At 37.4% G+C, this 16,209-nt stretch overlaps 2 protein-coding genes across 3 annotated transcripts; both read right to left on the reverse strand.

Moving 5' to 3' along the window:
* Nucleotides 1-1,564: 1,564 nt before the first annotated feature.
* Nucleotides 1,565-9,751, reverse strand: LOC128632736 (calcium homeostasis modulator protein 1). Of its 2 annotated transcripts, XR_008396312.1 has the most exons (4): nucleotides 9,451-9,751; nucleotides 8,725-9,296; nucleotides 2,145-3,520; nucleotides 1,565-1,649 (listed from the first exon to the last, which is right to left on the reverse strand). XR_008396312.1 is itself a non-coding variant. In XM_053679769.1 (3 exons), the coding sequence occupies exons 2-3, from the start codon at nucleotides 9,271-9,273 to the stop codon at nucleotides 3,023-3,025; spliced, it is 1,047 nt and encodes a 348-aa protein (XP_053535744.1). In that variant the 5' UTR covers nucleotides 9,274-9,296; nucleotides 9,451-9,751; the 3' UTR covers nucleotides 1,908-3,022. The 2 variants fall into 2 exon arrangements, 1 of the variants encoding a protein (XP_053535744.1); XM_053679769.1 differs by lacking the exon at nucleotides 1,565-1,649 and having other exon boundaries at nucleotides 1,908-3,520.
* Nucleotides 9,752-9,871: 120 nt separating this feature from the next.
* On the reverse strand, nucleotides 9,872-13,565 carry LOC128632737 (calcium homeostasis modulator protein 3). The gene is made up of 3 exons (XM_053679773.1): nucleotides 11,579-13,565; nucleotides 11,166-11,421; nucleotides 9,872-10,947 (listed from the first exon to the last, which is right to left on the reverse strand). Exons 1-3 carry the CDS (start codon nucleotides 11,863-11,865, stop codon nucleotides 10,498-10,500), a joined length of 993 nt encoding a protein of 330 aa, XP_053535748.1. The 5' UTR covers nucleotides 11,866-13,565; the 3' UTR covers nucleotides 9,872-10,497.
* Between the last annotated feature and the right edge of the window lie 2,644 nt (nucleotides 13,566-16,209).

Below are 16,209 nucleotides of genomic sequence, written 5' to 3' on the forward strand. Positions count from 1 at the left end.
GCACATCCGTTTCCATGGAGAGGTAAAAAATAATAATAATAATAATAAAAAGGAAAATGGCCTTTTAGAGTAGGCTGTGCTCCAGGAAATGACCAGTAATGTTCTCCGCCTCAGTCCACAGAGTCAGAGGGAAACAGATAAGTCACATGTAGCTTACTACTTCACAGCACACACTTATTCTTATCCCGAGACGATGGACTACACGGCGATTCAACTCTGGAAGTAAAAACGCTAAACTGGATTACTGCTTTACTGGATTGGTCTAGCAAGCAGTGTTTGATGTAGCTGATAATAAGACGCTGTGTTTTGAATATTACAAACTAATGCAACTTTGTAACAGAAACTAAAATGGGGAAGTTGGTGAGAACCGTTACTTTGAGTCACTTACGTCATTTTGTGGAGAAAAAAGCTGAATGTAACTGGCGTAAAGTTGGTTTGAAGTAGGACGTTCGATATTCGCAGAAATGCGGAAATTAAGGGAGCGTCTCTAAAGTTACATTGTTATACACGTTTCTAACTTCAATAGCATTCGAAGGGAATGACTTACAGTCATATAACCAACTGTAAAGTGTTCATCTTGGTGTCAGCTATAATGCACACCGCTTAGATTTTTTTATATTTAATAAAATAAATGATTAAATCATATATAAATATTGCCATGTATTTTATTACTATTTATTTTTATATATATATATATATATATATATATATATATATATATATATAATATACATGTGTGTGTGTATATATATTAATTATATTTAATTATTATATATAATAATTTAATGTGTGTGTATATATATATATATATATTATTTATTTTTATATATATATATATATATATATATATATATATATATATAAAAATAAATAATATATATATATATATATATATATATATATATATATATATATATATTATTTATTTTTATATATATATATATATATATATAAAAATAAATAATAATTACCGAATACATGAAGAAACTCTGCTCTACCCCATCCTCCTGATGCTAATTACTACAGCTTGCCTTGTCTTGTCACTTGCTAAAAGTAGTTATGGTTAACCCATTTTGTTTTACATCATGGTGAATAGCTGTAATGCGACGTTATCATTAACTTTCAAAAAGGTAGTGGGAATGTCTAACATTACCGCGAACTGTATGCTAAAGTGATGTTATCGACTCAGGTGAGCGTCTAGGTTAACATCACTCATCCCTACTGTGATTGGAGACAGCATCCAGCTAGCTAACCCAGATAAGATGCAGACCCAGAGAATTGTAGACTAACCTCAGTCCCAGGTGCTATGGCTGAACATTACTCCAATTAAAAAGAAAGTTAGGGCAGGTATGCCAATAGCAGCTAACCCATAAAGATAATTTCTCTGAGCAGAACATGGGCATTCGAAGGCAAATATGTTGTATGCTGTTTGACTAGCCACTGTCCCCAGGGCTATCAGCCCATTGAAGATCACTACATCCTTACTCTTAAAGAAAAGAGCAGCAAATTTAAAATTTTCGGCAATAAATGCAGCCATGTAATCCTACTTCGTGTTTGGTCCTACCTTTTCATGGTTGTGTGCTGATGATGAAGGATTTTGAAGGATTATTGCCTTAAAAACTGATCTTTGGACTAAACTCTGCAAGCTCCTGTAATGGAAGAAATACACAGTGGGAATATCTTTGAATCGGAATGGTCTATACGTTCTCAATTAACCACTCTAGACAAGTTGTAACTAAGGCAAGCAAGGACACTGATGACTTAAAAGCACCAAGAGTGGGCTTTTAAGAAAAAAATCTACAAGACAATAGGCGGGTAGTGCCGACGCCATCAGATGGAGCATCTAAGAATAAGAGCAAGCGGTATAGTGACGCTTTAAAACTATTACTGAAATAAGAATCCAGCAGTAGAAGAAAAAACATGACATTTTTATTTGCATTACTTTGCTATGCATATTACTTGACTATTTCTTTGTTCTGAGCATTGCTGTATCCAGCTCAGGTTTCACTAAGAGTTATGTAATACAACAGATATAAGATATAAAGACTAACCTCAAACTACCATAGTTAAAATAAGAGTTTGTATAGCCATGTGCAGAAAAAACAGAGTAACATTAATGAGGGGGGAAAAAAAGTCATACAAACCTATGTTCCACGGCTAACTTTTTCAAAGATCCAAGAGGTTTTCAACAGAATAACAGGCTGAACTGAATGAAGTCATGCAGAAAACCACACTATTTGTGTTTTAATCTCTATGAACCAGCACCCAAATGAAAATGAAAGTGAGAAAATAGTCTTTCATATGTCTGCTTTTAGCAGCAGTAGCCTGTGATTCAGACCGGTGACTAGTTTCTAACCCAGTGGAAAACACAAGTATTCAAAACATGTGGTCAGGAGGAACTCGCAGAACGACAAGAGGCTGCAGGGCGAAACGACGGAATTCCTGCCTGTGTAAAATCTGTGTAAATCAAAAACTAATAAGGTTAAATGTAACTCATATTTGTTCTAATCCAGACTGCACACACAACGAGCTCGTTTTCCAACTAGGAAGATGGCAAAGGAAGTTGGCAAGGTTTTTTTTTTAACCATCCGCTTCTCCAGCCTTCTTTGAATTTAATGTATGATTTAAAACCCGTCAATATCGTAAAACAGCACCCCCTGTTGGTGAAAATGCAGGCCTATTTAACATTCCCACTCTCGCCATGTGATAGGCAGATTCACCTCAAGTTTCTTTCACACAAACTTCAAACTCCCATCATCAGCCACTGTGTAAATATTCCAAAAATCCATAAACAGTGATCCAATACAACATTGTGTTGTCATTTTCCCAATTAGTGAACAAGCTTTTTTCCCCTTTCATTTCTTTTTTTTTTTTTTTTTTTTTTTTAAACAAAAACTGCAACTTTTATTTAAATAAAAAGAAGCTTCCTTTTTGTTACTGATGTATAGGTTAGGGTTAGATTTAGGTGTATGCATAACATTAATTAGCTGCATAAATTGTAAATGTTATCTATTCTTTAAGGTCAGACCTTGGAATAATACGCCGCAGATTCATTCATGGACTTCGGCCTGTGATAACCATTAGTGTGTACTGGAGTATTTGACTTCTCATTAGTGCTTTCATCTTTTACATATTTATGAAGGCTAAGTGCGGGTTTACAGGTATGCCAGTTCCACAGAACTTTATTCATGTCCTCCATTTCACGGATGCCTAGGAGCTTTTCTTCTTCACTCACTGGCTTTTCTTCATCGTTACCTTTCTCTTTTCCATCCTTTTCCTTCGCTGGCAGATTGTGAAACACCATTTCACCACTGATGCTCTCAAAATATTGTTGAATGCAGATCTTGGCAAAACTTTTGGCATGCTCTTTGCACGTGTCATCGAAGAGCCTGCGTTCTGTATCGATGTAATGGGACCAGTATTTGGTTTTCAGGAAGACGGCTTGAGTGAAACAAGGTCGGATTGCTCTTATCAGGAAGGCCACAAAAGTTGTTGCCATCAGAAATGCCCATCCACAGGCCTGAGGAAACGAAGAGAAGATGTTTCTATATCATCACTTGTCAAGCTCAGGTATCCTTGATGTGGCATGCCGATTAAAACTGAATTAATACGATTGCACGCATTAATAAATATGGACTAGCTTGAATAAATATAAACTTTGCTTGCACAAAATGTTGTCTAATGGTGGCCCATTTTGCTCATTTTTTTAAAGGAAACATAATTGTGACTAACGTTAGCTGGTGAGCCATAAAAAAATCGAGCTTGGTTTGACCAGTTACCAGTTGCCAAAACACATAAGCTGGTAGACCATCTTATCTGGAATTCATAAACTGTTTCCTTTCTAAAAGCACTTACCAGCTGGCAAAACTGGCCTACTAATCTGACCAGCTTGGCCTGTGTTTGGCTGCTGGTAATTGGTCAGACCAAGCAGGATTTTTCAGCAGGAGATATCCTTCAGTCCTGGTAACGTGTTCTTTTGTGGTCAGGTAAAACATGGTGAGTGAAAACATGTGCACATAGGCTATCAGTTTTTGTGTTTACTTTATTTTTAACCATTATGTATTATAACATAAGAATCTGTTTGCTCTAGATTATTAATGTATGAATGTACTTTGTGTTTTCATTTTGACATTTTCTGTGCTTTTCATGCAAAATTGCTGACATTATTGAAAATGACCACCAGATGCCAGTAACCTAAGTAACGTCATGTCGAATTAGTTGTAAAGGTTCTTTGCTAGCCCCTAAGGGGAATCCTTACATTGTTCTGTGTGCAACCCCTTAATTATCCAACGAGTCCTTATAAACCCCTGAAACATTATTTTATTGTATGAGTATACTCCACTAGGAAAATCTATTAGGTGGAATGCAGCTATACTCTATCTTTGCTTACAGACATCCCAAACATCTTGGAGTGTCCTGTGAACATTTACATGTTTGGCTGGAGTGTGTGAGAGTGTGTGAGAGTGTGTGAGACTTTGCTTCTGAGACAGTATACTTGCTCTATTGAAATTTAAGTATGCTTTACTCATAGTCTTTGTATTCATCCATATTCAGCATAGTCTAGTAGCTCCTGGTAGTTGTTGTTGTTGTTGTTGTTGTTGTTTTTTTGTTTTGTTTGTTTGTTTGTTTGTTTGTTTTTCTCTTTGTTTAATACCACACAGGGTTCAAATGTTGTAAAAGTCCACATGTTCAACCACAGTTACATTATAGTCAGTAGGCTCCAAAACAAGCACAAGCTGAGTTTTGGGTGAAGTGCACCCTAACAGGTAGACTACTAACTAGCAACCATGGTTGTGTATGATTTCATATCATATTAAGGCTGACATGCCCACAGTCGAGCTCCACATATGGGAACTACTGTGCTGAGATATTAGCAATAAATAAACAACCGAACAAACAACTCAATAAAATGGCACGAAGGTTTAAAATAAATTTGGAAAATCCAGTTTGACATGCAGATTTGACATGTATCTCAGTTTAGCTGTAGATGTTAAAATTCACATATTTGGGTATATTCGTGTACATTTTATATGCCAAACCATAAACATTTCATAGTGCATCAAATACAAATCAAATAAAAACAAGGTGTGTGAATTACATGGAATCTGGGGTGGGTCTAATTAAGATTTTATTGTTTAAAGTGTGTGTGTGTGTGTGTGTGTGTGTGAGTAGTTATATCATACACTTTCTGTCAAACTGTCAAAGTGTTGTGTGTGATAATTTATGACCCTCTGTGCTTCCCTGACTGGCAGGTCTGTAGGGGTGGTGAGGGGGTAACCCTATGGAGTTTATCAACTGGTCAATCTGGCTCCTTTGTGTCTGGGGGTGTTGTGGAGAGGTGTGTGTTGGGGGGAATAGCCCCCCTCCCAACAAAAGGTGTTTATGTTAATGAGTTTGTTTTTTGGTGGGGTGTGTTTGAGTTACTTTGTGGCGTTATTTCGTTTGTGTAAACTTCTGAATGTGAATTTAATCATAGATATAATCTAAATAGGTAATGTGTTTTTATTTTCCTTACTCCGGAACTGCCTGATCTTTGAAGATTTGACATGTTTGACTTGCTTTTCAACTAGAGTGCCGGTGGACTGCATGGTGAAAGTCCATGTTCCTACATTCATACGTTATGTTAGATGCCAGACTCTCTTAGGTTGAAGGTACTTCATAAAAAATCATAATGAAATGAATTTTTAAAAAAAAAATCTGAATATGAAAATGAATCAAGACGGATCCAAATAAACAATAAAGTTCCAATGAACAGTAAAGCTACACGTTCTCTTCCTCTAACTTGTTCAGTACTCGTAATACAGATTAAATACGTGTGGGCAGATGATGTAAACTATGGATCTGGTCCAATGTTATTTTGGAACAAAGAGCAAGCTGAATTTTCTCAACATGAATGTTGTGTGTAGTTCGTTATCAGATTGTCTAGATGTATATCACACATCTGATGAACAAAGATTTCCTCTCCCGTGCTGTAATGATGGCTGGAAACTAGGACTTAATGTCATATACTGTAGGAAGGTCATAAAGAACATAGAGAAATCTCATTTAGCGCTTTGGGAGTGAAGTCACCTTTCACTTTGCTTTTTATTCTGATCACAACCAGACAGTTATATTGTTTCTGAGTTTAGTCTTTGTTTAGACTTTGTTGATGCTGAAGAAGCAAAAGTCTAAGGATCCCTTAACCTTCAGATTAATGATTTGCAATTTCTGCACACAATGCTTGAAAAGAAACACGTATAACGAAGTTGAAAAGGTAGAAAGGGGGTCTATGAATTAGTTAATGGGCTATTAATTGCTATTAAAGTAGTGCTTAAACAGATACATTGCAGACAAATATAGATATAGACAGTTTTATTTTGTACATGCATATGAACTTAATCTTCACCTATCATCATTCCCTGTTAACCAAAGCTGTCACCACCTAATAAAACAGTTTAAGACACTAACCAAAGTAAGTATACAAACTGAAGCTATGATTAAAGAACAAAAACAACTAACCTTTCTTTAAAAAATTCCTAAATCCTCTGACCAAGTATACGGCTGTATATCATGCTCTTTGCCTGACAAAGCAATTCACATTCTATGTCAAACATATTTGACAGTTGGGGTCTAATTCTAAAATGACCAGATACCAAATGTACAACAGTTTTGTCTTTCTGCCATCACAAAATAAAAATGTTTAAACCTTAACCAATGTAGTCACGGGGGGTGTGTACATTTTTCACAATACATTAAGGGTGGGGATCCTTAGAGACTGTGGAACAGAAATGTACTCAGTATGTCTCCACCAATTTATTTCACATTGCCGTACAACCATTTTTTTCTTTTTTTACCATTATGGACAAAACACCCATTTCTTTTAAAACATCATCTTTACATGTCTTTCTACCTCCTAAAAAAAACCCTCGGCCTTAAGACACGATCTTTGGAGTTGTTGACGCCCTGCTCAGGGTTAAACAACAACGTCTTTACAATATCTTCATGAATAAATTGCCAAACTAACATCTTGGGTTTTTTTTTTCTTGGAGCAGAAGTCAGGCCCTCTCTCATTTCAACAGATCCTCTTGTTGGTGAATACACAGCATTCCTCTAGGGGTATTAGGATTTCTCTGAGCAGACATTGTAACAGAAAGTTGCAGAGATTCTTCTGTGTTTCAACTACAACTTTTTAACCATTATTTAAGCACTGAGACGCACGACTCTCTCCTTAATTAGTTAACATATACACATTTGTAAGCATTCTGGTCAGCAAAACCCCCAGAAATCACACGTCTCTCTCACACACAGACAGACAGCTGCCAGGAAAGATCACACATTCAGATCAAACAGTGTTACAGAGGGCCTAAATGTACACGACTTGACTGTCAGCCAGTGGGGACATGGGATGTCAAAGCATAGACAAAATCATATGTATTTAACGGCAGTTCTGTGTAAGTATCCTCATTGGCGAACCATTTTCCAAAATCTTATTTATAGTTGAAACAAAACGCACGATTCTTTTAAACAGCACTTTTAAACGTTTTACCTCCTAAAGTTTATGTTTAGAATATATGTAAAAACATTTTTTACATTTCTTTGGCCACATTGATGATTGACTGTTTCAGGGGTTTTTATTTCAGTAAATGTTTTTCAATGTTTTTCTGACACAACCCAGACATACAGGTGCCAAAATGACCCACTGCTACAGTGGATAGGGTTACCCCCACCACCCCCGGCCATAAATTAAGTGTACCTACGGAACTGTCGGTCAGGAAAAACACAAACCATAATTAGCCCTCTAGTTCTACCGCCGTGATTGACATTTTGACAGAACGTACTGGCTACGATGAAAACACGTGTATGGGTGTGTTTAGAGAGAGAGAGAGAGAGAGAGAGAGAGAGAGAGAGAGAGAGAGAGAGGGGCGTGTCTGAAAACACGTATGTCTGGGCGGGGTTTAGCGAGAGTGAGGTGTCTCAGTTTAACTTCATTACTGCTTAACACAGCGATTGGAAGACATCTCTGGAAAGAACTTATCTCCTAGTTTAAACATCTTTTAACCAGCACTTTAACATTTTTACCTCGTAAGGATCTTTGTTTAGAAGTCATGTAATATGCGCTATTCTTTTTAAACAGCTCTTTTAACCATTTTTACATCCTAAAGGTTTGTGTTTAGAATGTATGTAATACAAACGATTATTTTAAACAGATTCTTTTTTTTTTCTTTTTTCTTTTTTTAAAGACGCTTTAACTCCTAAACTTTTTATTCAAACATAAACCGGGATCCCTAAAAACATAATCAACAATTATTTTCATTTATTTCACAAAACAAATATTCTACTCATATATGTACACATTCAAACAGCTTGCTTTTCTAGCAATGTGTTTACACAAACGAAATAACGCCACAAAGTAACACAAACACATCCCCATATTAAAAGCATTATTTCTTTTCAGACGTATTTCACCCCACCAAAAACCAAACTCATTAACATAAACACCTTTTGTTGGGAGGGGGGCTATTCCCCCCAACACACACCTCTCCACAACACCCCTAGACACAAAGGAGCCAGATTGACCAGCTGATAAACTCCATAGGGTTACCCCCTCACCACCCCTACAGACCTGCCAGTCAGGGAAGCACAGAGGGTCATAAATTATCACACAACACTTTGAATGACAGTTTGATAGAAAGTGTATGATATAACTACTTGTGTGTGTGTGTGTGCACGCGCGTTCCAAATTACCTGCGACATAACCCGAATATACCTGGATGCTGCCTCCCTGTTGATGACATAATTCGCGTCGAAGATATTTTTGCAGGGAATTGTCGCCAGTATTCTCTCCAGATCTTTATCAGGCATAAACACGCTGCTTTTGTTTAAGAACTGGCTCAGATCGACCTTGGCGCTGTAGGCGCATATGAAGCTCTTGCCATCCATGAGCGTGACGGCGATCCACACGGAGGGAGCGATGAGCGCGCGCTGGGTCATGGAACACAGCATGTAGCGCAGCACAGAGGGCTCCTTCTGCCGCTGACCTATGGGCCTCTTCCATTCCTCAGTCAGCACCGAGATGTTATTATTCAGCACGTAGCCGAGCATGAAGAACCATAGTGGAGGAACGATCATAATCCCGATAGCGTACGCGTAATTATACTCCGGCAGACACGGACAGGTGAACTCAAACGTGGAGTAAAGCTGTGCGCTCGCCAGGGCCATGATACCACATATTCCGTTCATAAAAGACTCCTGGTTAGCTTGTAAGAACTGGAACATCATCCGAAACTTATCCATGTTGAGAGGATTCCGTTTGGAAACTGGTGACAAGTGAGGAAAACACACAAACGCGTAGCAGCGTCAATAATTTGAAATCAATAATTGGTTAAAATAAATAAATAAATACGAGTTCTTTAATCCTATGATCTCTGTTCAGTTCTTAGCAAATAAATAAATAAATAAATCATTATTTACCAGAACAGATGAACCGATTCTCTTTGCACGTACGAGTGAGGAGTCGCCTTTGCACTGGCAGGAGCGCACACCTCGGCTTCGTCCCAAACAGCAGAATGGAGGCTTATGTCAGAACATTACGTCAGCTGGCCTACAGTTTTGCCATGCTATTTGGGAGGCTAGCATGTGGTTTGGGACGTAGCCGTGCTGAAGTGCTGAACTTTGGCCACTCCTTACGTCCTCAATGTAATTTTCGCCTTACTGAGTTATTTAAACATATGCGAATATCTGGCAATATTTGTCAACATCGACTTTGATATCAGCTCAGATTTGATTTAAATCATTAAATATTGTGACAGGTAAAAGATCAAGCAAATGACTATTATCAGTAATAATCTATCTGCTGCATGCAGCACAAGGAAACCACTGATGTCAAGATCAGTAGACGTTAAAATCTCTTTATTGTGTTTACTGACATATGAATCTCTACATTTGCATCATATTCATATGCATGTCACTGCTGAGTAATGTGTGTGGGGGAGAGCCATGCAAAATGAAACAAATCCAGTCCTGGCACAGGCAAATCTCCACATGCAAGGTTTCTACAGTAACTTGACTGTCTGAAAGTCTGGTGCAAACTTTCTAGTACATACAATTGTCAGGCAATTGTCAGATGTAGAAAATTCTTTTTTTCTATATCTTTATGCAATATCTTTAACATACATTTTTTCTTTTCTTCTTCTTTTGTTTTTTTTTTACAACTGTTGTAATAAAGAGGTAGCATAATATCAAAGCTTTACTCGAAGTTTTGTGGAACATTTTTAAGTTTTAAAAATATAAACAAATATAAAAATATTTCACTTTTAAGATAAATGTTTTACAGGAACTTAGTTGTCTGGGATGACTGTGAAAATTCCCTTTCAACAGGAGTCCATACAATTAAGAGCTAAATTCATTTAAAATCTAATACAGGTTGCCTTACATTTACATTCTTTCAATTTTATAAGCTTTCTATCTTACATTTGATCCTTCAAATATATGCACTATTTATATTATTTTACTGTCACTTCATACATCTGAGTAAAGTATATGTCCATTAGGGTCTTCCCAAGTAATACATTTAGTGGGCCTATACACCATCTTGGTGACATCCAGCTCAGGTTTGCATTGGAACCAGGTTTGGAGCAAGTGATCCACCTGATCCTTCCTGGTCACACCATGGAGACGCTCATCTTCTTCTTCATTCTCATCATGGCTTTTCTTAAATCTGAGGTTGGGGGATAGTGGCATCCTGAGAACCCCATCATCATCAATACTCTCAAAGAAATGCACTACACATTTTTTGGCAAACTCTCTGGCATGATGTACACAAGTCTCATCAAAAAGCTTTGCCTCAACGTCCAAGTAATTGCTCCAGTAGCGTGTCTGAAGAAAGGCGGCATGATTGAAGCATGGTTTACTGACTCGAGCCACTGCACCCAGAAAAATAAGGCAGAGAAGGATGGACCAACCTATTGCCTGAAAGAAAGCAGACGCAATGACTAATATTTATATCATCATCATCATCAGACAAATCCTTCAAATCAGTTGTTTTTACCAAACTTAGTCTATAAACCCTTTCAGGGTACAATATATTACTATTCCATCAGATCATTACTCTTCAGTCCAAAGAGTAATGGGAAGAAAATACTTTGTAAAAAAAACAAAAACAAAAAAAAGGGGAAAAATCCACTTACTTGAGAGTAACAGCGCACATAGCGTGAGACAGCTTTCCGGAAAGTACTGTCTTTGAAGATGCTGTCTTCCTTGCAGGGCACTTTAGCCATGATCCTGATCAGATCCAGACCAGTGTCATTAGGAAACCCGCTAAAGTGTTTAGGGTCCACGCTCATGCTGAAGGCACAAATGAAACACTTCCCATCCAGTAAAGATACCAGGATCCACACCATGGGAGCTAACATGGCCCGCTGCATCATAGCTGAAAACAAATACCTATAGGAGAGTTGCTTGTTTAAACCCAAAACAGGAATGGAAATAGACTATTGGACTGACACAGTTTTATAAAATAGACTTGCATGAGAAACAACATTCCCTCCATTAAAGTTTCATCATTTGATTCAGGTAATTTAATAACAAAGAGAAGGCTTACTTCACAACAGCTGGATTTTTGGCCCTCCTGCCTGTAGGTCTGGCCAATTCCTCCATCATCACTCCAGTATGCCGATTAACCAAAATTCCGAGTAAGAAGAGAATAACCGGAGGAACAAACATCACACCGAGTGCGTACATTTTATTGTACTGCGGCAGACAAGGGCAGTTGAAATCAAAGCTCGTGTAGAGTTTCACCGCTACCAGAGCCAGCAGCACGCATATACCATTAGAAATGGACTCGGAATTCGACTGGAAATATTGCAAAACTACCTTTAAGCGATCCATTAGGAAAAAAGTAAAGAGACGACGACCTGAAAAGAACGACGCAGTGCAGTGTGTCGCGTGTGGAAGTTTACACAGAACTGCAGTATTCAAACTACTCAAAACAAACAATCCGGTTTGATTAAATCCTCCTTTTTAAAGAATGTAAATACGCTTCCGGCATAATGTTGCATTTAGACCCCATGACCCCACTTGTCGAATACGTTTCGGTTATAAAAAGTCCATCGCAAGACCTAAACCGTGTGGAGGTAAATGCTCAGACACTGCTGTAGGGCAGCACATCTGTTTGCATCAGCTTAGGCTCTTCCCCTGCTCCACCCAACAGGTGTATAACCACAGCATCAAAGACAAACACACAGTACAATAACACTAGACTAAAGTGCATAGTGTACAGCCAGGAATGCGGTGTGAAAGTTGTAGGCTATAGATGAATACAGTTTCAAGAATCTGTCACTCTCTGCATGACAGTAAACGTCTCCTTTCTTGATTTTATCCGGAAGTGACATGGGCTTACTCTAGAGAAACTTCTAGATCAGACGAATCGGTTTTTCGGCGTGAGTAAACCATGATGCCTAATAGTGACACCCCTTTTATTTCATTCATATCGATAAAAAGAAAACGTGCACAACACGAACCTCATGTGGGGAAGTAGCTTACATGTAAAAGTAGAAATGAAAGAAAGGAGTACTTTTGAAAGCGATAGAGTTTTAGACATAGTATGAGTGTCCTCTGGTGGTGAAACAGTGCTGTAGCTGAGCCGAGGTTTGCGAATAAGTCCCTCATGGTTTCTTTCTTTGTAAATGTGTAAGGCTTTTTACCATCACCCATTCGCCACTACCATATGATTTGCATTCACACCTAGGCCTATTAAAAATATTGTTTGATATTGGTCTGTCTCCAGTACTAAATTGCTGTAGACCTGTGCTCTGTGCTACTGTATATGTCTGCAGACATCCACTATCAGAGAAAATGGTACTAAACGGTCCCTTTCCTTTCTAAGGAAAGTAGTGCCATTATCTTTTGTATCTATCGTCTAGTTATGTACCTTATAGTCTATCTTTAAGTGCTGTCTTCTTTGTGTCAATATGCTGTGGGCTAGCATTAGAGCCAGAGAAGCAAGGAATCTCAACAAACTATTAAAGAAGGCTGGCTCTGTCCTGGGATGGCCCAGATAGTTTTGAGATGGTTGTAGAAAGGAGGACACTAAGCAAACTATTATCCATCCTGGACTATCACATCCCCTTCTTGCCCTAATGGTCAAACAGCAGTGCACCTTCAGTAAAAGACTCATTCAGCTTAATTTATTATCCATCCATCCATCCATCCATCCATCTTCTATGCCGCTTATGCTTAAGGGTCACGGGGAACCTGGAGCCTATACCAGGGAGCATCGGGCACAAGGCGGGGTACACACTGGACAGGGTGCCAATCCATCACAGGGCACAATCACATACACACTCACACACTACGGACACTTAGGAGATGCCAATCAGCCTACCATGTATAACTTGCACTGGGGGAGGAAACCAGAGTACCTGGAGGAAATCCTCACAGTACAGGGAGAAAATGCAAACTCTGCACACACAGGGCAGCAGCGGGAATCAAGCCCTGGCGAACCCTAGTCTCATGGCAGTGTGAGGTGAATGTGCTAACCACTAAGCCACCGTGCACCCACTTAATCTATTATTATTATTATTATTATTATTATTATTATTATTATTAGTAGTAGTAGTAGTAGTAGTAGTAGTAGTAGTAGTAGTAGTAGTAGTAGCAGTAGTAGTAGCAGTAGCACTAGTCATAGTAGTAGTAGTAGTAGTAGCAGTAGCACTAGTAGTAGTAGTAGCAGTAGTAGTAGTTGTAGTAGTAGCAGTAGCACTAGTCGTAGTAGTAGTAGTAGTAGCAGCAGTAGCACTAGTCGTAGTAGTAGTAACAGTAGTAGTAGCAGTAGTAGTATTGCTGCTGCTGGTGCATACAGTTAAAGGAATGCTGACAAAGCAATGAAGAGGTGTATGTCTGTCGGTGTGGAGAGCCCACTGCTTACTGAGAGCTTTACAATGTGTTAGGCATTTCTGTGTATTTTACATTCTAGTATATCTTGATGATAAAGAGTTAATTATAGTGTTTGATATGAGTCACTAATTGTATTTCAACGGGGATTTTGATATATTTAGCATGCATGTAATTAACCTGAAAACAAACCCTGTGAAAGCTTCAAAGGAAACCAATTCGGCGTTAACATCACGCACCTGGCAACTTTCGCTCCTTGCTTATTAGCCATCTTCAAGTTTGGATCAGTTATTGTGCTATTTTGTGGAGAATGTGCGATAAAGAGCGAGCGGAGTGAGAGAGGACGGGTGTGTTACACGTCGTGTAGGCTAAATTCTGCTCCAGCACATCCGTTTCCATGGAGAGGTAAAAAAATAAAAATAAAAAGGAAAATGGCCTTTTAGAGTAGGCTGTGCTCCAGGAAATGACCAGTAATGTTCTCCGCCTCAGCCCACAGAGTCAGAGGCAAACAGATAAGTCACATGTAGCTTACTACTTCACAGCACACACTTATTCTTATCCCGAGACGATGGACTACACGGCGATTCAACTCTGGAAGTAAAAACCCTAAAAGGTTTGTTTACTGGATTTGTCTAGCAAGCAGTGTTTGATGTAGCTGATAATAAGACGCTGTGTTTAAATATTACAAACTAATGCAACTTTGTAACAGAAACTAAAATGGGGAAGTTGGTGAGAACCGTTACTTCGAGTCACCTACGTCATTTTGTGGAGAAAAAAAGAGCTGAATGTAACTGGCGTAAAGTTGGTTTGAAGTAGGACGTTCGATATTCGCAGAAATGCGGAAATTAAGGGAGCGTCTCTAAAGTTACATTGTTATACACGTTTCTAACTTCAATGGCATTCGAAGGGAATGACTTACAGTCATATAACCAACTGTAAAGTGTTCATCTTGGTGTCAGCTATAATGCACACCGCTTAGATTTTTTTATATTTAATAAAATAAATGATTAAATCATATATAAATATTGCCATGTATTTTATTACTGCATGGTAATGCAAAATATGCCATTATTTAAAGTTCAATAGCATTTGAATGGAATGATGTACAGTCACACAACCGACTGTAAAGTATTCATATAGGTGTCAGGTATGACGCACATCTTTTTAGATTTTTGATATTTAACCCTACAATCCATAAACCAAAAAAACCTTCACGAAGGCATAAAGAGGGTCAAAATGACCCGTACTGAATTGAATGGTTTTCTTCAAAAAATAGATGTCCTATTAATGAAATCATTAATACACTGTTACACAAGCTGTACACTCACTACTTTACATTGTAGCAAAGTGTAATTTCTTCAGTGTTGTCACATGAAAAGATATAATCAAATATTTACAAAAATGTGAGGGGTATACTCACTTTTGTGAGATACTGCATATATGCATACATATGTATGAATATATATATATATTATATATATATATATATATATATATATATATATATATATATATATATATTCATGCATACATATGTATGAATATATATATATATTATATATATATATATATATATATATATATATATATATATATATATATATATATATATATATGAGAGAGAGATACACACACATGTATGCATATTTTATATATATAATATATGTATGTGTGTGTATATATTAATTATGTTTTATTTGTATTATTATTATATTTATATTATTATTTCATTAATACGACATCTATTTTCTGAAGAAAACCATTCAGTCCAGTACGGGTCATTTTGAACCCCTTTATGCATTCGTGAAGGGTTTTTTTGTTCATGGATTGTAGGGTTAAATATCAAAAATCTAAGAGGTGTGCATCATTACTGACACCAAGATGAACACTTTACAGTTGGTTATATGACTGTAAGTCATTCCCTTCAAATGCTATTGAAGTTAGAATCGTGTTTAACAATGTCGTATGTAATTTTAGAGACGGTCCCTTAATTTCCGCATATCCGCGAATACCGAACGTCCTACTTCAAACCAACTTTATTCCAGTTTGTAAGTACACGGTTTCCTCATGTTTTTAACATGGTTGAAATCTATTGATATTCCTGTACAATACATAATTCGTGATCACTCTTAAAACAGATGAGTTTTTTTTTTTTTTAAAACCCATGTGTTCATTTTTGCACACACCTGTGTCTAGTTAAGGACAACACATTTTGTGTTGCTTTCAACACTGTTCGTACATTTCCAAACAAAGATGTGTTAAAAAAAAAAAAAATAAAACAGAGATGTGTTGTTTATACTTTTTTCCTTACAGTTATCGTAAAATGCAATTTGTTTGTAT

Source organism: Ictalurus punctatus, chromosome 3, assembly GCF_001660625.3.
Source record: "Ictalurus punctatus breed USDA103 chromosome 3, Coco_2.0, whole genome shotgun sequence".
Lineage (NCBI taxonomy): Eukaryota > Metazoa > Chordata > Actinopteri > Siluriformes > Ictaluridae > Ictalurus > Ictalurus punctatus.

Excerpts from the sequence above, each read along its gene's own strand:
- LOC128632736 (XM_053679769.1), bottom strand. The coding sequence starts at position 9,273 with ATGGATAAGTTTCGGATGATGTTCCAGTTCTTACAAGCTAACCAGGAG. Across the intron at positions 3,521-8,724 it reads ATATTCGGGTTATGTCGCAG|GCCTGTGGATGGGCATTTCT; the intron begins GTAATTTGGAAC and ends TCGTTTCCTCAG.
- LOC128632737 (XM_053679773.1), bottom strand. The coding sequence starts at position 11,865 with ATGGATCGCTTAAAGGTAGTTTTGCAATATTTCCAGTCGAATTCCGAG. Across the intron at positions 11,422-11,578 it reads AAAAATCCAGCTGTTGTGAA|GTATTTGTTTTCAGCTATGA; the intron begins GTAAGCCTTCTC and ends ACTCTCCTATAG. Across the intron at positions 10,948-11,165 it reads ATGTGCGCTGTTACTCTCAA|GCAATAGGTTGGTCCATCCT; the intron begins GTAAGTGGATTT and ends GCTTTCTTTCAG.